Here is a 23,462-nt window from a genome sequence, read left to right as displayed (position 1 = left end):
GCGGTGGGACAGGGGGTGCTACAGGTGGTCATTCGTGCCTTCTGCCATCAGACTGTACCACTCATCCACTGTGTGTCTGGGCAGGAGCAGCACTGACACTGACCTGGTTTTGGACTAAACAGTAAACTCTCTGCTTCCCTCTGTTTTTTTTTTCCCCGTTTACAACTGTTTTTTGTACAATACATGTCAGGGACAATATATTTATATTGTGCAATACAACTTTTTTGTGTACTGTTCCGGCTTGCTCTTTGTATATTCTGGACTGTGAGCGACTCTTCTTAGCGCACTTCTCACTGACTGGACTGATTGGATTGTTGTATCATTTCGTTACACTGTTGCTGTGATGACTGTGCTGCTGTCGCACTGCAATTTCCCCTCACGGGATCAATAAAGTATCTGTCGATAAGTAACCTTCGTTGTGTTTCAGATAGTTACAGAGAGCTGGTGACACAGTTCTGTTCACATACTGGGGTTGCCCTCCCATCTATCCAGGACATTTATGACAGACGGTGCTTGAGGAATGCTCTAAGCATCATCAAAGACCCCCACAGACCCCAGCTACAGACTGTATGACCCTCTCCCATCTGGAAAACTGTACCGGAGCATTCGGCCCCAGGCTACCAGACTCAGAAACAGTTTTTACCCCCGCACTATCAAACTATTAAACTCCCAGCCTCTCTCACTCTCTCCTCACCTCTCACCTATGATCTGAACCTCACAGTGCCTTCTTTCTTACCTAAAACTCAAACACACATTGAAATCTATCTCTACCTTACATGTCAAAAAGCTCACTCCCCATCATTTCTATCCTTTTATTTCATTCTGTTCTGCACATCTGATGTTGTTTTGCACATTACCTGTTACCTTTTGTTGTTTTGCACACTGCCTGTTGTTGTTTTTGCACACTGCCTGTTGTCTCTGTCTTTCTTTTATTATACAATTGATTTGTTGTTTTTTTGTACTACGTATCGTCTGAGAGCTCGCTAAATAGCATTTCATTATACCATATACCTGTATATGAGTATAGTGACAATGAACTTGAACTTGAACTTGAATACTCTGCAGTAAAGCAACATCATCTTTCCAAACAGAGGTTCGGGGTTAGTCCACACAAATGAAAAAAGGACTCACTAACCTGAGACGATTAAGGTGAGGCATATCTTCTTAGCCATCACTGTGGGTCGGCGAATCTGCAATCAGAGAAACACTTAAGAGCTCCTTTCAGATTTCTTCGATTTTCATTTAGATGTAGTTTCCAATTAGGTTCCAGCCTTTAGTGGCCCAGATGGGAACTTGACTTTGCCGGACAAACACAACACATACATAATAAAGACATAATACATGATCAATTTACCAAGACCTGTGATGGAGTGGCGTCCTGTCCAGAGTGTAGCCCGCATAGTGCCCTTTGCTTGCCAGAATAGGTCCTGTGGCCCTGAATTGGTAAGATCAGATCACTTTTATTAGCCATATTCAATTTCTTGCATTAGGAATTTGTCTTTTCACAGACCCCAGCTTGCTCTCCATGAGACACACAGGCAGGGAGAGAGAAGCTGGGGGTCAGAGCGCAGGGTCAGCCATTTATACGACACCCCTGGAGCAGCTGGGGTTCAGGGTCTTGCTCAGGGGCCCAACAGAGTAGGATTCCTCTGCCAGCCGCGGGACTTTTCATCTTTCTCATCAGGTTCTCCCTGGGTCAACATCGCTTGACCTGTACAGTTTCACTTAAGGCAGAGCCTGGCTTTGGAGTCGCCACTTACTCCAATAAAGCAACCAACCACTCCCTCTTCAAAACAGGTCACATTGCGGGCTTACAGTGAAATAAACGCTCTTTTTGAGCCCTGTCGGTTCGCTTGGTACTTAAAAAAAAAACCTACCCGCTTAAAAGTTCCCAGACTCTCAAACGAACCAAGCTTACATTTCTCGCAGGTTTGGACATTGATAATCTTTAAAATGTCCTGAAATTTCCCTATAATCCTCAAAATCTTCCTCCACACCTCGAAACAGTAACATCGGGATTTCCTAATAGGTCACTCATTACACAGCGTTTCTGAAACTTTGCACTTTTTCTGAAAATTTGCTCCTCGATATTTTTTTCCCCTCTAATTTAGTCACCACTCACCCTTCTTCTCCCCTCTGGATTTGGGGAGTGTCTCCGACGTCTGCGTAGACGCGGACTGTTACCAGGCCTGTACAGCCCTCTGATCACCTAGCTGCGGTCCCCATGGAAACCATTTGGGCTTAGCTAGGCCCTATCTAATTGATTCTCTGCAGGGACAATATTCAAATCGGACTCCTCCCCCCACCCGTGCCAGGTGCCTAGACAAATCAGTCTCTCTGCTTTACTTTGGGCTCATTTAAATTTTAATCCCTGGCAAATCAGGTTTGGATTTATATCTATTGGGGTGGGGGGATAAATTTGTTTTTTTACGGCCAAGGTCCAGCAAAACCAATACGACAAAGACAAAACACTGTCAACAAAGAAGGTGGCGCAACAAAGTTTCAGCAGATTATTTCAGAAAATTAGTTTACACTGTTCAGAAGTGGCACAGTTCTGGTATAGTGGTTAGCATCCTTTGACGGACTGGCACCCTGTCCATCAAAGGTACACTGACAGGCTGAAAGAAGTCTTTAGTCTGAAGGGAATGTCCCACACTGACAGGTCTGAAGGAGCTGAGTATCTTTAGTCTGAAGGGTAGTGTTCTACACTGACAGAATCTCTTGAGTCTTGAACATAGATCAAAGTCAACCCATCTGATTTCTTCGGAATGAACCATGAAACTCCAACCACAAGTGGAAACTACCCTAAACTGAGAAGAAGAGGCACCAACATTATATGCACTATTCTAAATGAGATCCTCCTACTCCTACTGTGCGATACAATCTTAACACAACATAGTTTCATCTCTGCTGGCAGCTTTTCCCATATATATTCTAATCTATTTACTTCAGTACCACTTCCCATGTGTCTGCAAGTGTCTTGTTTAGCCAGCAAATACTCGTCTTTTTCAAAAACAGCTTCAACCTCAGTGGGTCCCCTTTTGTAATGACATTTAGTACCAGCATGCAAAAACTCTTAACAACCTAGGTTGAAGGTGCAGGATCGTGGCCATAAACCCTGCTATTTACTTTGCAAATCACGGCAGTGAAGTGGCGTTTCATGTCCTGCTTGTCCCGTGATCACCACAGGGTTAGATCAGCTTGTCCTGAGCGTAAAAGACTAAGCCCACCCAAGAAAAGTGCGATTTCTTAAAAATAAGTTATTGGCGATAAAAAAATCTTGGGTTCCCCTGAAATTGTTCCTTTCTTGATCACGTACATTACGTTGTCATTATGCGACGCGTTACTTCTGGTGCGATAGCACAATCCCCGGTTGCCATCTTATAGTACAGATCGGCACTGGAATCAGTCTTCAAGAGAGCTGCAAACGCCTTACACTCACAGGCTGTGAGCCTGAGCCTTTTTTTGAGCACCGAAAACTCTGAAAACTACGAGGGAAGATTCTCCAAAGCACGGAGAAAGTTAACACAGTTGGGGGATGTAGCCAGATTTGGGGGGGGGGCCAATCAGCTGCCCCCGCCACCGTTTTAGGCGTTACCCCCAAACCCCCTATTGTCTTACATGTACCAACACAAGCACAAGAAAATGTAGAAACGTTTCAACAATTGTGATGTGTCTTCATGTGGGTCCGGCAGTCCCAATTTCTCATACCAGTGATTAAGCCCCAGTAACAAAATAAATCCATGGACAATTTAGAAAAATTGGAAAAAGTCTGAATTAAGCACAAAATCATAAGCTTTGTGAAGTGCCGTAAAGCACTGTGTTGTTGCAAATCCCTCGTCTCTCCACAGGCGAGGGCAAGAGTTCCCACAAAAAGCATGTTGTGATGTAGCCCTTCCTGCTCACGAGATCACTGTGATGACGGATGTAATGCGATGGACGAGTGAACAAGCGCAGGTGGTGCAGCAGACATTTCACTGCAGAAAACACGACCTGCATGCAGAGTTAACAAGTAAGCTCCACGTATCAGCACAACAGCCTGGAGGTTGACAGCAATATTTCTGTTAGATCAAAAGACATTTATCGGCAAGCCTGCTTGTTTACAGTGTAATAAAGGCCGCTTCACCTCAGCCCAAGTCTTGTTGCCTCACTGAATCTATTTTGTGATGCAAATTGGAGGTTTTACAAGTTACTGTGTACATTTTACTTTTATTGTGGTTTGAAGTGCGCTCATCAATGGCGATTCTCTCTAACCCAAAACTATAAAAATAGCCGTGCAGCTCCCCTTTGTTTTAAGAGTGCATGTGCAGCCTATATCAGCATCTTGCAAATATGCAGGAGATCACTGCAGATCCCATAAACAGAAACTGTCACCAGGACCTTGTGTTATATTGCAAATAGGGAGTTTATTTAAAAAGCTCTTGAACTGTATGACAAAATATAGTGACAAATTACGCGGCCCACATGTCTCTCCTTGCACAGAACGCATGTCCATTCCAGGAGATATCCCTGGTTTTTCGACCCTGAATCGGATAAAGGGGTCGGAAAATGGAAGGATGGAATGAGATTAAAACGTGTGTGTGATGCTGTAAGGTTGAACCGGCTGCTGTTGACAGTTGGGTGGAGTGGGGGGGGGGGGTATATATTCCCTGCCATATTCCCTCTGCTTGCCTGGACACTCCACTCTTTTTTCTCTACCCCTCGGAAGACATATTTTCCCTTTCCAGGGCCTTTTCAATAGCGGATCCTAAATTTCAGCCCTGCTAAAGATTTTTTCTGCCGACTCCTTTTTCCAGGCATTTTCAAAAGCTGGCCTATATGAAGTGAAATGTATTAAAAAATCAACATCAAGAGTTTAGCCCCCCCCATAGCCAGTTAAATCTGCCAGCTTGAGTTTGTGATTTGCTAAAATGGTCTACCCCTCAGCCAGGAATCCAGAAGTAAATTGGATCGACCTCTTTTGCCCTTGAGGGAACTTGTCTTGCACATCAAAAGCTCATGAACACATAACATTTTCGACAATAATAATGCGGTACAAGAACACTGCAATAACATAATACAAAACATTCAATTGCACTGCTCAATCAGAACTCCAGTACCATTAATAATAATAATAATTGCTTACACTTATATAGTGCTTTTCTGGACACTCCATAACTCTTCACAGTAATGGGGAATCCCACTTCACCACCAATGTGCAGCCCCCACCTGGATGATGTAACAGCAGCCATAGTGCGCCAGAATGCTCCCCACACACCAGCTCTCAGTGGGGAGGAGAGCAGAGTGATGAAGCCAGTTCATTGATGGGGATTATTAGGAGGGCATGATTGGTAAGGGCCAATGGGAAATTTGGCCAGGACACCGGGGTTACACCCCTACTCTTTTCGAGAAACACCCTAGGATTTTTAAAGACCACAGAGAGTCAGGACCTCGGTTTTACATCTCATCCAAAGCACCTGTTTACAGTCCAGTGTCCCCATCACTATACTGGGGCATTAGGGCCCACACAGACCGCAGTTTGAGCGCCCCCCGCTGGCCCCACTAACATCTCTCCCAGCAGCAGCCTCAGCTTTCCCAGGAGTCTCCCCTCCGGGTACTGACCAGGCTCACACCTGCTGAGCTCCAGTGGGGGCTGCCAGTGGTGAGCTGCAAAGTGATATGGCTGCTGGCATTAGATTTGAATCAAACAATTAGCTTGTAAAGAGTCTAAAAACAACAGTAGTAATAAGAGGCCTGCCTCTTTTTATTTTAGTGTTCAACAATAGAGTGCTTTTAGTTAGAAAGAAAGTTAATGCTCTTTTAGTCTTGATACAGGGGATCTGGAACAGTGCCTCCTCCCAGAGTGTAGGAGAGCACATTCTAAAAGAAGGCACGGATAGAGAAGATATATTTTTGTTAAGTACTCTTTGTGATAAACATGTCTTACTTGCCAACCGTGAAGATTGTGGTTGCTATGGTGACATTGAGGGGCTTGTAGATCCTGTCGATGATCAAGGGGTCAAAGGTCCCATCTTAGACGATGGGAGCCAGCCAGGGGGTGATGGTCAGCACGTCTCTCCTCCTGGGACACAAGAGAGGCGATCAGAACTCTGGAGACCCCAATTCCGGCTGGCGCCTTATTTTTACTTATGATTGCAGGGATTGAAACCCTGGGGGTGACAGTGTTATGACACAGACCAGCCAGCAGAGGGCAGCAGCTCAGACGCGTTGTCTTTATTTCCAGGCAAAGCCAACAGAAAGTGTAAATACATTTCCTTCACTTATCAAATTTATTACATTTAAGGCCTGTCGAAAACATCTAGTAAAAAAAGAAACGCTTCAGTTTGACCATGTTAACAGCAAGGCAGTCAGACCCAACATGAGAAATATGAGGATTTGAATACTCACGGGGGCTCCAGGACCTTAGTCTGTTTGAAAGCTAACCTGAAAGAAGGAAGACGGGGGTTTTCATTTGACATTTGTAGGGAGCAGATCATCGCTTGGCAACTATGGGATTAATTCTGATACTGAATTATCAAAGGATCATTAAGTATTATGCCAGCAGCCATATCACTCTGTAGCTCACCACTGGCAGCCCCACTGGAGCTCAGCAGGTGTGAGCCTGGTCAGTACCTGGATGGGAGACCTCCTGGGAAAAACTAAGGTTGCTGCTGGAAGAGGTGTTAGTGGGGCCAGCAGGGGGCGCTCACCCTGCGGTCCATGTGGGTCCTAATGCCCCAGTATAGCGACGAGGACACTATACTGTAAACAGGTGGCATCCTTCCGAAGAAACATAAAACCAAGGTCCTGACTCTCTGTGCTCATTAAAAATCCCAGGGCATTTCTCGAGAAGAGTAGGGGTGTAATCTCGGTGTCCTGGCCAAATTTCCCATTGGCCCTTACCAATCATGGCCTCCTAATAATCCCCATCTCTGAACTGGCTTCATCACTCTGAAAGCTGCTGTGTGCTGGAGCAGACTGGAGCATCATCCAGGGGGCTGCACACTGGTGACGGTAGTGGGATCCCCATGACCTGTGAAGAGCTCTGAGTGGAGTGTCCAGAAAAGAGTTTTGTTGCCTTGTTCTGAATCGCAGAACACGGCACTGCGCAGACCTGATGATTCAGTCTGCTTTGGAATGTAAATGGGAGATTTTCCAAGTTACTGTGTACATTTTGCTTTCACTGTGGTTGTCAATGCTGATTCTCTCTAAGCCAGAAACTAGCATTGTAGTCCCCCTTTAAACCAAAGACAGCTTTATCATGTATTAACAAACCTCCTAATAAAGGGGAACTCAACAGATACCAGCGATAACTCTTACGCCTTTGGTTAGGTAGTAACATGTAGTGTGCGCAATGTGTCTGAGATGAAATGGGCAAAAACTGTGTTGCATTGTTCAAGTTCAAGTTTATTGTCATTATACTCATATACAGGTATCTGGTATAACAAAATGCTATTTAGATAGCTCTCGGACATAAGTAGTACAAGAAAAAAAAACAACCACAACAATACAATTGTATAACAAAAGAAAGACAGAGACAACAGGCAGTGTGCAACAAACAACAACAGGCAATGTGCAAAAACAGCAACAGACAATGTGCAAAAACAACAACAGGCAATGTGCAAAAAAAAACAACAACAGGCAATGTGCAAAAAAAACAACAACAGGCAATGTGCAAAACAACAAAAGCGTAACAGGTTATGTACAAAAATATGCATCAACAGAATGAAATAAAGGGATAGAAATTATGGGGAGTGAGCTTTTGACATGTATGGTAGAGGTAGATTTTCAATGTGTGTTTGGGTTTTTGGTAAGAAAGAAGGCACTGTGAGGTTCAGATCATAGGTGAGAGGTGAGGTGAGAGTGAGAGAGGCTGGGAGTTTAATAGTTTGATAGTACGGGGGTAAAAACTATCTTTGAGTCTGGTAGTCCGGGCCCGAAGCTCCAGTACCGTTTTCCAGATGATAGCAGATCATAAAGTCTGTAGCTGGTGTGTGTGGGGTCTTTGATGATGCTTAGAGCTTTCCTCAAGCACCATCTGTCATAAATGTCCTGGATAGATGGGAGGGCAACCCCAGTGATGGACTGGGCAGTTTTCACCACCCACTGTAGGGCTTTGCGGTCAGCAGCACTGCAGTTGCCATACCACACTGTGATGCAGGCTGTCAGTGTGCTTTCTGTAGTGCATCTGTAAAAGCTAGTGAGGATCTGGGGACATATCTTAGCCTTCTTCAACCGTATTACGATGTACAGGCGCTGTTGTGCTTTCTTGATCAGACAGGTGGTGTTGAGAGACCATGTGAGCTCCTCGGTGATATGGACGCCAAGGAATTTAAAGTTACTGATCCTTTCCACTTCAGTCCCATTGATGTGGATAGGGGCATGTCTGGTTTGCAGTTTCCTGAAATCAACGATCAGCTCCTTGGTTTTGCTGACGTTGAGGGTGAGGTTGTTGTCATCACACCACATTGTAAGGAGATTGACCTCCTCCCTGTAGGCCCTCTCATCATTGTCTGTGATCAGACCTACAACTGTGGTGTCATCGGCAATCTTGATGATGAAGTTGGTGTTGTTTGGCCTTACAGTCGTGGGTGTAGAGGGAGTAGAGCAATGGACTAAGCACACACCCCTGGGGGACCCCAGTGTTCAGAGTTAGTGTGCCGGAGGTGTGGTTTCCAAGCCTGCCAGCCTGAGGTCTGCCTGTCAGGAAGTCCAGAATCCAGTTGCAGAGGGTGGTGTCAAGACCCAGTGCACTGAGTTTCATGACTAGTTTCTCTAGAATGATAGTGTTAAAAGCTGAGCTGAAGTCGATGAATAGTAGTTTTGCGTATGTGTTCTTTTTATCAGCAGAGTGTATGGCAATGGACATTGCATCATCTGTGGATCTGGTGGGCTGGTAGGCAAATTGGAATAGGTCCACTGTGTCTGGAATTGTGTCCTCAATGTGCCCCATGACCAGCCTCTTAAAGCACTTCATGATAACAGGGGTTAGTGCCACTGGGCAGTAGATGATGGTGGTTGTCTTGAAGCAAGTGGCGACTACAGCTTGGGGCAGGGACATGTTGAAAATGTTTGTGAATACACCTGCCAGTTGATTGGTGCCGGCTCTGAGGACGTGACTGGGTATGCTGTCAGATCCTGCAGCCTTGCGTGTGTTCACTTTTAGCAGAGATCTCCTCACCTCATCTGCAGACAGCGAGAGCACCTGGTCAGCTGCGGAGGTTGCAGCTCTGTTGACTGGTTCTGTGTTGCTCGCTTTAAACTGAGCATGAAAGGTGTTGAGCTTGTTAGGCAGGGAGGCATCATGCGCAGGTGCACAGATGTTCTTCCTTTTGTAGTTTGCGAGGGCCTGTATATCTTGCCACATGCACCGTGGGCCATTAGTGGTGAAGTGTCCCTCTAATTCCCGTTTGAGTGTGTTTTTGCAATACTCTTCTTTAGATTGATCCTGGCTGACTGTCACTTTAAACACATCACAGTCAGTGCATTAAAAACAGTCCTGCAGGACTGATTCAGATCCTTCATGCCAGACTCACCATCCTGAAGGCTGGTTTCACTCGCCTGTGCAGCTGTCTGTATGCCGGGAGGAGAAACAGAGTGAAGTGGTCTGAGTTTCCACAGTGGGGGAGGGGTACGGCCTTGTAAGCATTCTGAATCGTATTGTAAACGTGGTCCAGGGTGTTTTCTCCTCTCATTAGGAAGGTGACATGGTATTTCGGGAGACCGGAGTTGAGATTTGTATGATTAAAGTCACCCACGATGATAAAGGCTGTGTCTGTCAGGGAAGCCGGTTCTGACTCCCGTGAAAATGCGTTGTTTAAAGACCCTATACGAGATGGTATAATCCGGTAGTGACTTGAGGAGGACATCAGGGAAGACACAGCAGGATCGGGTCGGGTAGAAACACTGGGGGTAATGACAGCAGTGAACTGCTGCATGGGGGGAGCGCAGACGAACGAGTCCAAAGGAAGTCCAATAGGGAAAATCAGGGCGCAGTCCAAGGTCCAAGTGCCAGGAGATCCATCCAAGATGAACTCTGGAACAGGGAACTAGGAACACCGATAATTAAAAGTTTGATGGGATAAAGCACTCCGAGCCACGGACTCAGTAGGTTAGGGGGCCGTGGTGAAGCCTTTGCCCTTGGGCCACTTCTGTGCCTGGTGGTAGGGTCTTCCAAAGCTGAGCCTAGAACTATGGAGATGCCAGGCTCAATAGGGAAAAGGGGAAGGACATAGCTGGGGCAAATAAAGCTGGGAACACAACAAAAAATGGTAGGAGCACCCTCTAGAGGAGGGATGATGATCGTGACAACGTCGGGATTTGCAGATTCCTATTTGTTTATTGCAGTACAGTACCTCTACATCGGGGGATGTAGACGGCGGTGATGATAATAATTGTAAATTCTCTCATCTGGGCACAACTGGGGTATAAAAGGAGACCCCCTCCTTAATGACTGTTTTCACACTGCCTGTCTGACTGTCCTCTTATCTTCAATCATAAGTACCAGGGTGTATCTTACTGGGCTGTGGGGGTGGGACTGTAGTGGAGGTCTGCTCAGGGATTAGTCTGTTCTGCCTGTGTGTCCTTTTCTCACCAATCAGATTGCTGTCAGCTCACACTGAATCACTGCATCCCAAGTTTGTGGTGCTCTGGTTCCAGCTGCTCCTTCTGTCACAATAATAAGTAAACTGTAGTAATTGTCATTCGATCCCCAAGAAAAGGAGTGAATGTGAATCACAGGGCTGGAAACCTGTTGTTTTGTAGCATCTCTGGATACACAGTGACCTTCCTGCACAGTCCAGACCTCATTCACTGAGTCCCTTGTTAATTTACACCCTGACCTGAATCCAAATAAAATCGTTCAGTGTTTCAGTCTTTTCTAGACAGCGCATCCCTGGGATGACCCATGCTTGTCATCACCAACCCTGTCTGATCTGATTAACATGACAGCCTCATGTCTGTCTGGAGCTTCTAAAACACACAGTTTTTGCCGTCAGCTGTCAGAGAGATCTGTCAAGATGAAGGAGAGACAGACTCAGGAGTTTGAGACAGAAACACAAGATGGTAAAAAACAGCTCTTCAGAGGGAAACAGGGAAGAGATCTCTCTCCACACTGAGGCAGCCAGACCAACTACAAGAGGCAGATGTTGAGATCTCATCACAGGCTGTTAGGAATGTGGAGAAGGAGTGGAGCTCAAGAGAGAAGCAGGAGTGAATCAGGGTGAAACAGGGGCTGTGACTGTCAAGAAGCGCTAATTGTCAGAACACTCTGAGTGGTGCTGATTATGCGGTGGCCAGTCAGAATCGGTTTACTGGTTGCTTCCTTGTATATAAGGTTGATTAACCCTGTATTCGGGGCTCAGCATTGTCAGATCTCCAGTGTCAGCTTGTACAGCCGGACCTGCTCCAGCACTTAAGCTTTCGGTTTCTTGGTTCTGGATCTTCGGCATAGACTCCTGGGTTTTCCTGGTTCAGACGTCTTCATGAATCCTATTCCATGTTCCTGGGTTGCGAAGTTCTTGGTTTTCTGGGTCCTGGTTTTCCCAGTGTGAATGGCCTTGTATCCGGTTCCTGGTGACAGGTGCCTTCGTATGGAGAAGCTTGGAATGTGGGACTCTGTATTTGGATTACATCGTAATCGCACAAGTCTGGTTTGGAGGGACCCAGTGTTTTGTCTTATGCCTGTATTTCAACTTGTAAATCCTGATATCCTGTTCGCCTGATATCCATGACCTTAGACTGTGTTATAGACAATGTTATATTGTAATTTCCCATGGGTTTGTTATAAAAACTTTGTATTCAAATGTATGTTCAGACTGTTGTTTTGGTACTTGCCCTTTAAAGGCTTCTGCTGTGCTGCGCAGGGTCTGTTTAAGTTCTTTAGTGGTTTCTAATAATTTGGAAACCGTAACAGTGACACTGCCAGCACAGCTCAATCAGAGCCACCCTGTCTCACCGGTGTGCTGGATTAATACGAAGCTGACTTTCACACACAGCACCAAATCCTGATTCCCAGTCATGGGTCCCACTGTTCCAGGGCTCCAGACAGGAGGTCTGACAGCTTCATCAGTGCTCTAGCAGTTGCGTTGTATTTCTGTGCTGAAATCCTTGTCAAAGCCAAAGAGAATCACAGAGACAGGGGTGTGATACTCTCTAGATAGAGGTGTCAGGAATAAGAGTTTTTACAGGCACAAGTGAGAGTCACACAAAACAGCTGTAAGAGAGACTCAGTGGAGTTTTATTCACAACATGAGAGAAAATAACCAACACACAAAAACCTTTTCACACAAACAAAATCGATATTTTCTCTGTTTCTCACTCTCATTTTCTGACAGAGGATATTTTCTCTGTCCCCAGACAGAAGGAAAAGACAAAGCCAGAAAGACTCAAATGGGTTTTAACCCTTTACACAGCAAACCAGGATTGTCTGCAGGAATCAGCAATGACCTGTTAATGAATCAACGAATTAACCAAGTTAATGAATCAGAAATTAATTATTCATGATCCTTCATTAATAATAAAGAGGGATGTTTAAATATTGCAGTTTTGAAGCCAGCAAGTGCTATTTTGTCAGTCACAGGCTGTTGGACTCTGCTGTATCACACATTTAAAATCTCCATGAAGATGTGGATTTCTGGTGTAACAGTGCAGGTTCTGGGGAGGAGCCACAGCAAACACCGGTAAAAGTCAATGCCCTGCTTGAGGGGGCTGAGGCAGCAGTGTAAATGGGGAAAAAAAAGAAAGAAAAAAGTGCACTGCTTGGAGCAGCGGCATCCAGCGTGGACTGTCCCTATTCTGCAGTGCCATGACTGGAGAAAAAGGTGAGCGAGGCCTAAAAACTCAACCTGTCCTGGTGAGGATACACTGTCACTGTAATGAACTTGAACTTTATTGCCATATGTAACCGGTACATGTACTGGTACAATGGAATTTTTACTGACAGGAAGTCTCTCGATTGTTAAAAAAAGTGTAAAACAAAGTGCAGGCAGTGTATCAAGACAATATACAAACAAACAGCAGACAATGTACAAGTAAACAAGTAAACAGTTCAAATGCAAACAATGCAGATGTAAACAATGACTGTAGATTTGTAATAAATAAGAAATTATAATGAGGTAGATGGTGTAGGTGTGGTCCAAGGGGCATGGCCAAATGTGTTCGCCAATCGCATTGCTTGTGGGCAGAAGCTATTGAAGAATCTAGTGGTAAGTGTCTGTATGCTCTTGTATGTCTTGCCTGAGGGCAGTGGGATGAAGAGCTCATGCCCGGGGTGGTGACTGTCCTCTGTGATGGCCAGAATTCTACCACGGCAGCGGTCCTTGTCTCCCCTTGAGGGAGTCTGTTAGTTGAAGCCTTGAATTCGTCTTCTCTCAGCTGCAACTAACCCAGGCAACTAACCTGGTCCCTCTGGGGAAGTGTTCAGTGTGTGACTAAAGAGCTCCCACAGCTGTGGCTCATCCAAAATTAACTGCCCCAGCTGTGGTTGTCAAGGTAACCCATCACCCTTAGACAAGGGCTCTGCCTTCACACAGAACGTGCCACCGCTTAATGCCAAACTGGGGAGAACACTGGGGTGTAGTTGAGAATGACCTGTGAGAAGACAGAAACCAGCCAGCAGGCAGCTGGCTGATCCTGTAGTCATCCGCTGCAGGGCACTGAGACTCTCAGCCCATCTGCAAGTACAATCTGACCACAGGGACAGCCAGGCAGGGACAGAAGCACTTTCTCTTCATGGATCTAAATGCGATCAACATAGTGGAGTGCTGGGTGCTGGTTTCAAAACCACACCCCTTTTTAAGCCACATCCTTTACAAAGGACACACCCCCTGCATCTCCAGGAAGAGAGCTCAGATAAAAAGTTCAATTTCACCTCTGCTGAAACAGCTCTCTAGTTCCTTGTGGTATTTGTGCTGAATGACAAAATGGCAACAGCAGGTGATTTCCTGGATCAAGACCAGTTCAGCTGCTCTGTGTGTCTGGATTTGCTGAAGGATCCAGTGGCTCTTCCCTGTGGGCACAGCTACTGTATGGGCTGTATTAAGGCACACTGGGATCTGGATGATCACACTGGCGTCTACAGATGCCCCCAGTGCAGAGAGACCTTCACTCCAAGACCTGTTCTGCGAAGGAACACCATGCTGGCTGAACTGATGGAGAAACTGAAGCAGACAGGGCTCAGTGCTCCTCCTCCTGCTCACAGTCCTGCTGGCCCTGGAGATGTGCTGTGTGCTGTCTGCAGTGGGAGTCAAGAGAGAGCTGTGAAATCCTGCCTGATGTGTCTGGCCTCTTACTGCCAGACTCACCTCCAACCTCACCATGAAGTTGCCCGTTTGAAGAGACACACGATGGTTAATGCTACTGGACATCTGGATGAACTTGTATGCCTGAATCACGACAAACCCCTGGAGTTCTATTGTCGTACTGATCAAAAATTTGTCTGTTATTTGTGCACAATGGATGAACACAGAGGTCATGATAGTGTCTCTCCTGCAGCAGGAAGGACTGAGAAACAGGTGAGGACTTTTTTTTTACTGAGGGCTTTCAGGTACAGGGGAAACAGGGGTGTTAGGAGTGTGTGATGATAAGGTATGTGTGAGTTGATCTTTACACACCATGTGTTTTGGAGATTTTAAAAAAACAGGTTTTCACTGTAATAGTTCATAGAGGAACAAGGAAGTATTTCTCAGTTTCAGAGTCCATAGAATACTAGCAGTACAGCAGTGACTGACTGCTTTGTAGACACGCCTCACCTGCTCATTATTCTTTTGGAATGAATGGAATGCAACACACCTGGTTCAGCTCTGTACTCCTGTGAACTCCTGTTCATTCAGCTCTGTACTCACCCCTAACTCCCATTCATTTACTGAACTGTCCAGTTAACACAGCAGTTACAGAGCTCTGTTCTCACCTTTCACTCCTACTGTATAAATGCACTAGAAATTAAGTGACACAAATGGATGAAGACACATCATCACACGATGTAGAATCAACATTCTTATTCATTTACATGTTGTTTTTATCATTAATTATCTACATTAGTAACAGAGATGACTAGAAGGTTAATATATACTGTATTTCCAGATACTGTTTAACAATTAGGGAATGTCTGTACAACTCTCAACTATGTCATATCGTTTTGTTTTGTCCAAAGTTATCTAGGTGTTTCTTAGCTCAATCCATGTCCACAGAGATCTGAAATTCTTACACAGACAGACTCATCACAATAACCTCTGACTGGAACAACTAGGGCAGCTCTTCATGAATTCCTTATGGTCTAAAGTCACAGATTAGTAGATCAGTGCTCTGCCAGTTATTCAGATTATTGTGTCACTGAAGAGATTAATGGACGGCAAATTTCATCCTCATCTCTTTGGAACCTGGACAGTGAGTGATCTGGGGTTAGTATCCACAGGTTGGTGTGAGGACAAACTGTTCTGTCCTGCTAGGATTCCTGTTGCCTTCATATGCCAAAAACTGGGCTCTGATTGCCACATCCTAAATAGCAGAACAGACAGAGGAAGATGAACCACCTGGAATGTCTCAGCTGCTGTTCCGATGGGCAAAGGCTGTTAGGAATTAGGAATGAGAGCGTGAAACAATGGGTTTGGGAATGTAATGGGGTTAGCGAGGGTGAGGGCAAGTGCAGGATGTGACAGTATCGGTGCCCTGACCTGACAGGAATTACTTTCTGGGTGTCTGTGTGGCGAAGAAGCCCCTATGATGCAGCAACACTGGGACAGTGCCTCCTGAACATCTGCTCCATCCAGGAGTCCTGAACCTGGGGGTCAGTTCCACCACCTCTGCAGCATCAGTTCAGAGCTGCAGACTCAGTTTCCAGTCTTATTTTCACATCCTGCCCAGTCAGTAAGACCTGTGAGGAGGACATTGTGTTGTAAACTTATCTATAAATGTTGGTATGGGTGATAAATAAATTGATTAATTTGTTGTAACTGACATGGTGGATTGAGATTTATTGAGCTTTAGGGCTCAATCGAATTGTAACGCTACAGTCCAGAAACCACTGCTCCAGTCTGGGCTGTGTCATATTGTAACCCTACAGTCCAGAGATCACTGGTCCATTCTGGATGGTGTAAGTTTGTAATCCTACAGTATAGAGACTGCTGGTCCAGTAAAGGCTGTGTTGTATTATGAGCTTATAGTGCAAAGATCACTGGTTCATTGTTCATTAACATCACACATAAAAAACATAATATTAATATATTATTAACTGATTTGTGTGTAACCAGGACTGTTTTAATGTAACTGAATTGGGCCATTCATTCTCTAATTCATCTGGTCTGTGGGTGAAATGGAGCAGATTTTTAATGTCTAGCAAACTGCAGAGAACTGTGTTAACCTTTACATGTTAAAAGAACACAAAGCGATCTCCTAATAGCTTCTGATTCTGGTTCTCTTTCCATACTCATCCTTCTTGATCTCAGTGCTGCCTTTGACACTGTTGACCATAACATCTTGCTTTCTCGTCTCGAGACTGTGTTTGGAGTCTCTGACACTGCCCTCAAATGGTTTAAGTCTTACCTCACTGATCGCTGTCACTTTGTCTCTCTCAATGGGTACAGGTCTGAAATTGGTCTTGTCAAGTCTGGTGTCCCTCAGGGCTCAATACTGGGCCCCTTGCTCTTCAGCACTTACATGTTCCCACTTGGTCAGCTTTTAAGATCACATGGCCTCAGCTTTCATTTTTACGCTGACGATACTCAAATATACATCCATACCAAACCCGACACTGATGTGGCTGTCTCTATTCTATCTAATTGCATCTCTGACATAAAAATTTGGATGACTCAAAACTTCCTTCATCTTAACTGTGACAAGACTGAAGTCATGCTTATTGGAACCCCCCATCAACTTCGTAAAGCCAGTCCTGTAACCCTGTCTGTAGATGGCTCTGTACTTGAGCTCCAATCAAAATTGAAAAACCTTGGGGTTATATTCGATTCTGGCTTAACATTCGACCCACATGTACAGCATACTGTCAAAACATCTTTTTTTCACCTTAGAAATATCGCAAGACTACGCCCTATGCTATCATTAACTGTGGCTGAAAAGCTGATCAACATATTTGTATTCTCTCGAATTGACTACTGCAATGCTCTGCTCCCTGGGGTATCTAAATCTACTCTGAACAAGCTGCAGTATGTCCAAAATTCAGCAGCCAGAATCCTGACCAGATCTAGTGCAAGTGTTCACATTACTCCTATCCTGGAGTCCTTGCACTGGCTTCCGGTCAAATTCCGCGTAGACTTTAAAATCCTCATGCTCACCTACAAGGCTTTACATGGCTTGGCACCTCAATACCTGTCTGAACTTTTATCGCCCTACTCCCCACCTCGCAACCTCCGCTCTTCAAATTCTGCCCTTCTTACTGTCCCCCAAGCCCGTCTACATTGTATGGGCGACAGGGCCTTCTCCTGCTATGCCCCCAAGCTCTGGAACTCCTTGCCCAAGGATATTAGAGAGTCACCTTCTCTAAACTCCTTCAAATCCAGACTCAAAACCCTCCTTTTCAGAAAAGCCTTTACTTAACTGGTTCCATTCTTCACCCCTCTGCTCTTCTTAATACCATCTTTCACGGTCTCCTCTATTGTTATTGTTGTATTGTTGTAATTATAATTGTGTCCTGTCTTGTGAAATTTTCTTATTTATTGTTGTAGTCTTCTTATTTATTGTTATTGTCATCCTGTAAAGCGCTTTGAGAAGCCACCTTTAAAGGCGCTATATAAAATAAAGTTTATTATTATTATTATATTAAAGGTACTCACGTTCAGCATATTCACAATGCTTATTTAAAAAAATGGGAGTAAAATATGTCAAAATGCCACAATTATTTCAATTCAGTTATTATTTGGAAAGTAACAAAACAAATACCTCATTCACAAATTCACATCCAGAACTCAATGGCAACATTGCACATTTCAACCTTCTCCTTGAGTCTTTCAATAATTGCATTATGGGTCCGTTAATCCTGCTTTGACCTAAAGTCAAAATTAATTCTACATTTCCAGTGTTATGTCATTTGTGTCACCATCCTATTGCTTTCACTCTGCACACAAATTCAGCAGTAATTGTTGGAATCCATGCTGATATGATATGCTCCCAAAATTGGCAAACAACTGAAAAGGAAATGTTAGCAAGCATCTGTACAGAAAGTAGTGACTGACAGTAGTAAGAATGTAAATAGAGTACATACAGTATGAATTAATGAAGGAAGTCAAGAAGCCTCTATTACAGAGCATGTTGTATCTTGCTTTATAAGGATCTTCCTTGACTGAAATTTGGGGCATTGCGAAACCTGCAAATATACATCAGAGCATTTTTAACAAATAAATATATTTCATGAAGACAATTTCAATTAAACATGAGACAAAATCAATTTCAACAAATTATAAAACCTGCCAATTTTTCAAAATCCCAAGACATTCCAGGCCAGTAGTATTTGTCAATATTCTGATTATACAGTTATGCTTTTGAGAAAACGATGCAAATCGTTTCTATCAAACCAGCTAAATTCTAACTTGTAGTTTCCGGTAACGATTTTATTGTTCTCTTCGGTGTGGAGCCAGCAGTCAAACATTTATTGCTTCACCTTCTCGAATACTGTGCTAACATCCCCGTATGTGTAAAAATCAGACCAAAATGCACATTTTGATTTAAAAAAATGGAAATCTAATTAATACACCTTGAAGACGATAATTTCCGCTAGCAAAAAAAAAATCTGTCTCTGCGGCGCAATAGGTTCGCCCGCGCTCGTCGGTTAACTGAAAGGTTGTGGTTTGAGCCCACCCAGGGATGTGATTTTTTTTTTAATATAGTGTAATAATTCCATATGATAATTGCTTACATTCACCTATGCCAATACTCATCGTTACCCCTCATGTGGAGTCCATTTATGATTCTCCTAGAAACAAATAAAAAGTCCAGAACCAGGAAAGTAATCCAGGAAGTCAACAATTGAACAGAAACCAATAACAAAGTCAAGAAAAATGCCAGTCTAAAACCAGGTAAGGAATGCAGGGAGAAAAACAAAACACCAAGAGCATGGCACAACAAACATGTAGATCGGGTACAGACATCTGCTTAGTCTGTGGGTCTGCTGTGCAGCTGGAGTAGCAAAGGGAGATTGCAGTGCCCTCTGGTGGCGACATGATGGAACCATTATGTTCCAAGACCAGACTTTCTAACCACCTTCTATTCCTTTACAGATGTCGTCGACATAATATCATCCCTAAAGGATTTCGCCTTAAATTTAATACCTTTTCTTTTGACTCTGATAACACCCAGAGTAACACTCAGAGACTTCTAAAACAATTTTCTAGGAAACTAATGCTCTCTACCATTTTCTCCCTCAAAAAACAGATTATCCTTTCTGACAACAACATCAAAGAGGCTAAGGAATTTCTACGGCTGACAGCTCCACACCATCTTCCCTTCATAACTAACCTCATTAGATCTCTCAACTCTAAACTCTACCAGTTTCTCACTACAGAGAAGGACAAAAAACTCAGTCATCTTCTACAGAAGAAAACCATCAACACCCCGGACACCCTCACCAACCCTAACCTTGTTGTCACCATACCTTCTGACCTTTCCCTCTCACAGGATGAGCGATCCCTCCTCAGCAAAGGGCTCAGTTTTGTACCAGTTCCCAGGAAGCTGGACATCCCCCAGACCAATGTCGACCTTAACCGCTTTTACCGCAGGATCCGTCTCAGAGCACATTTTGCCGACAATTCCTCTTCACAGGCAGCTGATAACAACCCGGTTATTGATGTCATTAACAACATTAATCCCAAACAGAGCTTTTGGACTCCCTCCTCTGGCCGTTTTCCACCAGTTGATTATTTCATCAACCAATGCACTAATCAAGCTCCCAAGGCACTCTCTATACCCAGTAAACATAGGTCTAACCTCACCCAAGGAGAAAATCAGGCGCTCCAGTCTCTCCGCAACAGGGATGATATCGTCATCAAACCAGCGGACAAAGGAGGTGCTGTTGTGGTGTGGCGTAAAGATCTATATATCTTTGAAGCCTCTAGACAACTAACTGACACTTCTGCCTACCTCTCTCTCCAACAGGACCCTACCACTGACTACCAAAAGGAAGTGGTATCCACCATTTCCCTTCTTATCAGCAGCAACGAGCTCCCCCAGGAGGCGAACCGGCTCATCATGGAACACCCACAGGTATCTCAATTTTACCTCCTCCCCAAAATCCACAAACCGGACACCCCTGGACGCCCCATCGTATCAGCATGTAACTGTCCAACTACTTACATCTCAGCCTTTCTCGACAGCCTCATGAGACCGCTGGTTGAAGATCTTCCCTCATACATCAAAGACACCAACCACGCGCTCCAACTTTTCAATGATTTCCAATTTCAGGGTACCGAATGCCACATTTTTACCATGGACATCACATCTCTGTACACCGTCATTCCCCATAATGACGGCCTTACAGCCCTCAAGCACACGCTGGACAAACGCACAGTGCTTGATCCACCCACCCACACCCTGGTACGCCTTGCAGAATTGGTCCTCACACTGAACACATTCTCTTTCAATGATCTTTTTTACCAACAGGTCAGTGGAGTTGCCATGGGCACCAGAATGGGACCCAGCTATGCCAACATTTTTGTCGGCTGGGTAGAAGAACGCTTCTTCGCTTCCTACACTGGCTATGTCCCTGACCTCTACAAACGATATATTGATGACTGCGTCGGTGCCGCCACATGCTCCAACGATCAGCTTGAATTCTTCCTGCACCATTTCACCAACTTCCACCCGTCCCTCAAATATACGGTTAACATTTCTTCCACCACTCTTCCGTTTCTAGACATCCACTTGTCTATCAACTACCCCCGACTGTCCACTTCAGTTTATTACAAACCCACGGATTCACACAGCTACCTCCTGTACAGCTCATTTCACCCCAACCACACTAAAAACTCTCTTCCTTTTTCACAGTTCCTTAGGTTACGACGATTATGCAGCGACGACATCGACTTCGAAAACCAAGCCCTCGAAATGTACTCATTTTTTATCAACAGAGGATACCCCAGCAGTGTGATTGACAGGGCCCTTGCCCGAGCCAAAAACAGCCCCCGGACCATCAACCCGATCAGGAACTCCCGCCGTAACAACCGCATTCCTTTGGTGCTTCCTTACCACCCTAACACACTTCCTATCCCCAGGACCATTAACCAGAACTTTTCCATCCTACAGGATGATCCCTCCATTGGGGCCCTCTTTTCTGATCGCCCTATCATCTCATATCGCCGACCACCTAATCTGCGTAACCTCCTTGTCCACAGCTCCCTTGACCGCCCTCAGCAACCATCCACACCAGGCACTTTCCCTTGCAAAAGAGCTCGCTGTATCACCTGCAAGTACACAGCCACCACCACACTCATTCAAGGCCCCTCAGGACAATTCCGGATCACCCAGACAGCATCTTGTACCTCCAGCAACCTTATTTACTGTATCTCTTGCAGTAAATGCCCAGCCATCTACATTGGGGAAACAGGAAGGAGACTCGGAGACCGCTTCAGAGAACACGTCAGGGCTGTGAAGATTAAAGATCTCTCCAAGCCCATTGTTTCTCATTTCACCTCTGACGGCCACGACCACTCTAATCTCTCCGTCTGTGTTCTCAAAGACGGTTTTCCGAACTCATACATCAGAAAGACCACCGAAACTAAAATTATTCTGCAGCTAGGATCACACATTCTCCCTTCCCTTAACGACAGATTACTGTTCTTTTAAATTTTCTCCATTCATTGGAAGTTTCATTTCACACCTCTCTGCACCCATTCTGACTTCACACCTCTTGATTGGCCTCTCTTTCTGTCCCCTGCTCCCGCCTCTCACTCCTCCTCCCTCTCAACCTTTGTTCTCCTGCTACTTTACCTTTGCCTACTGCCCTGTCTCTCTCACACCTGAAGAAGGCTCCACGGCCGAAACGTTGTGTTCTCTTTCTTCTTTTTTTCAGCATGGAATAAACCTATTACTTGTTCCTTTGCAGCCTACGCATGCTGACGCAGCTACCCACCTGAACTATGATGGAACCATAACATTTAAGGGCATAATGAACGTCATCTTTGAAAGAATAAACGTCCAACCTGTAGAAGTATCAGGAATATTCAAGGAAAAGGGGAAACATAAAAGTAGAAATAATCTGAACATTTTGGCAAATAGAAAGACTTGTTAGTGTTTTTATTAGTTTTTATTAGTTCACAGTATTTGGTAAGGGACTTGATGTTGAGATAATAGCTGTGATGTTTGGGAAGGCAAGAACATATTGACCTGAATAATATTGACTCCTCAGTTATCAGTGAGGAGGAGAGCAGAGTAATGAAGCCAATTCATAGAGGGGGATTATTAGGAGGCCATGATTGGTAAGGGCCAATGGGAAATTTTGCCAGGACTCTATGTCACGATTATTAGTTCCCCCTCCTTAAGGGTGCTCCAGCCCTATCACTCAAGACTTTATTCTCTGCACCTGCTCCCTATTCCCAGCCCACCTTAAAAGCCAGGCGCTGACGCTCTTCGGGGCTCTGGATCTGATTTCCATATCGTGCGAGTCCGGGACCTGGAAGCGCCTGGTCCCGTTAAGGTTTTAACCTCTGTTCCCGTTCCCGTTCCCGTTCCCCATCCGCCGGTTCCGACCCGGCCTTCGTGGTTTTTAACTTGTTCTGATGGATCTTCTGGTTTTGGACTTACCCTTGTGTTTTGGATACTCCCTAAGGACTACTCTCTCGGATTGTTCGCCTCGGCCACACCTCCCCCGTGCACCAGCGCACCATGGACACGCCCCCCTGTCTTCTGCCCCGTATTCCTGCATGACGTTTCCCTAGTGTTTCCCCACTCCGTCGGATTGTGTCATCCGCATAGGGTCCGGAAAGAACTGTTCGTTACACTCCAGGGTTATACCCTTACTCTTTTCGAGAAATGTCCTGGGATTTTTTATGACCACAGAGAGTCAGGACCTCGGTTTAACGTCTCACTGTCACTATACTTGGGCATTAGGACCCACATGGACTGCAGGGTGAGCACCCCCTGTTGGCCCCACTAACACCTCTTCCAGCAGCAACCTTTTCCCAGGTACCCAGGCTCACAACTGCTTCAGTGGGTTGCCAGTGTGAGTAGCAGCATTGTTTATATTACAGGCGCCAAAAAGAAAAAGCATGAGGTGGAAGATGAGTGTGTGGGGCAGTGTGGATTGTCTCTGTCCTATCCAGATTAGGAATGAATGTGAAGAATAAAATATAATATTTTACTCTGTGATGGTTGTGGTCTTGGTGGAACAAGCACTTTCCTGTACTAGATATCTTACTCACAAAACCTGATGTATCTTTCTGTTTCTTTCTGGTAATGTTGCTCCAGTAATGGAACTTTTAGGCTAGATATATGATGTAGGATGTCGGAGGTGATATGTTAGCAGTCAAGAAGAACCTGTTGTGGTA

At 44.9% G+C, this 23,462-nt stretch overlaps 1 protein-coding gene across 1 annotated transcript; it reads left to right on the top strand.

Annotated features, from left to right (window-relative positions):
* The first annotated feature begins 13,840 nt into the window (after positions 1 to 13,840).
* LOC148669589 (E3 ubiquitin/ISG15 ligase TRIM25-like) lies at positions 13,841 to 17,772 on the top strand. Its single transcript, XM_088632605.1, has 2 exons — positions 13,841 to 14,492; positions 15,658 to 17,772. The coding sequence occupies exons 1-2, from the start codon at positions 13,902 to 13,904 to the stop codon at positions 15,727 to 15,729; spliced, it is 663 nt and encodes a 220-aa protein (XP_088488731.1). The 5' UTR covers positions 13,841 to 13,901; the 3' UTR covers positions 15,730 to 17,772.
* The last annotated feature ends 5,690 nt before the right edge of the window (positions 17,773 to 23,462 follow it).

The sequence above is a fragment of the Lepisosteus platostomus genome, chromosome 5 (genome assembly GCF_059453375.1).
Source record: "Lepisosteus platostomus isolate fLepPlt1 chromosome 5, fLepPlt1.hap1, whole genome shotgun sequence".
NCBI classification, from domain to species: Eukaryota; Metazoa; Chordata; class Actinopteri; order Semionotiformes; family Lepisosteidae; genus Lepisosteus; species Lepisosteus platostomus.
This window is presented reverse-complemented; position numbering and strand designations above follow the sequence as displayed.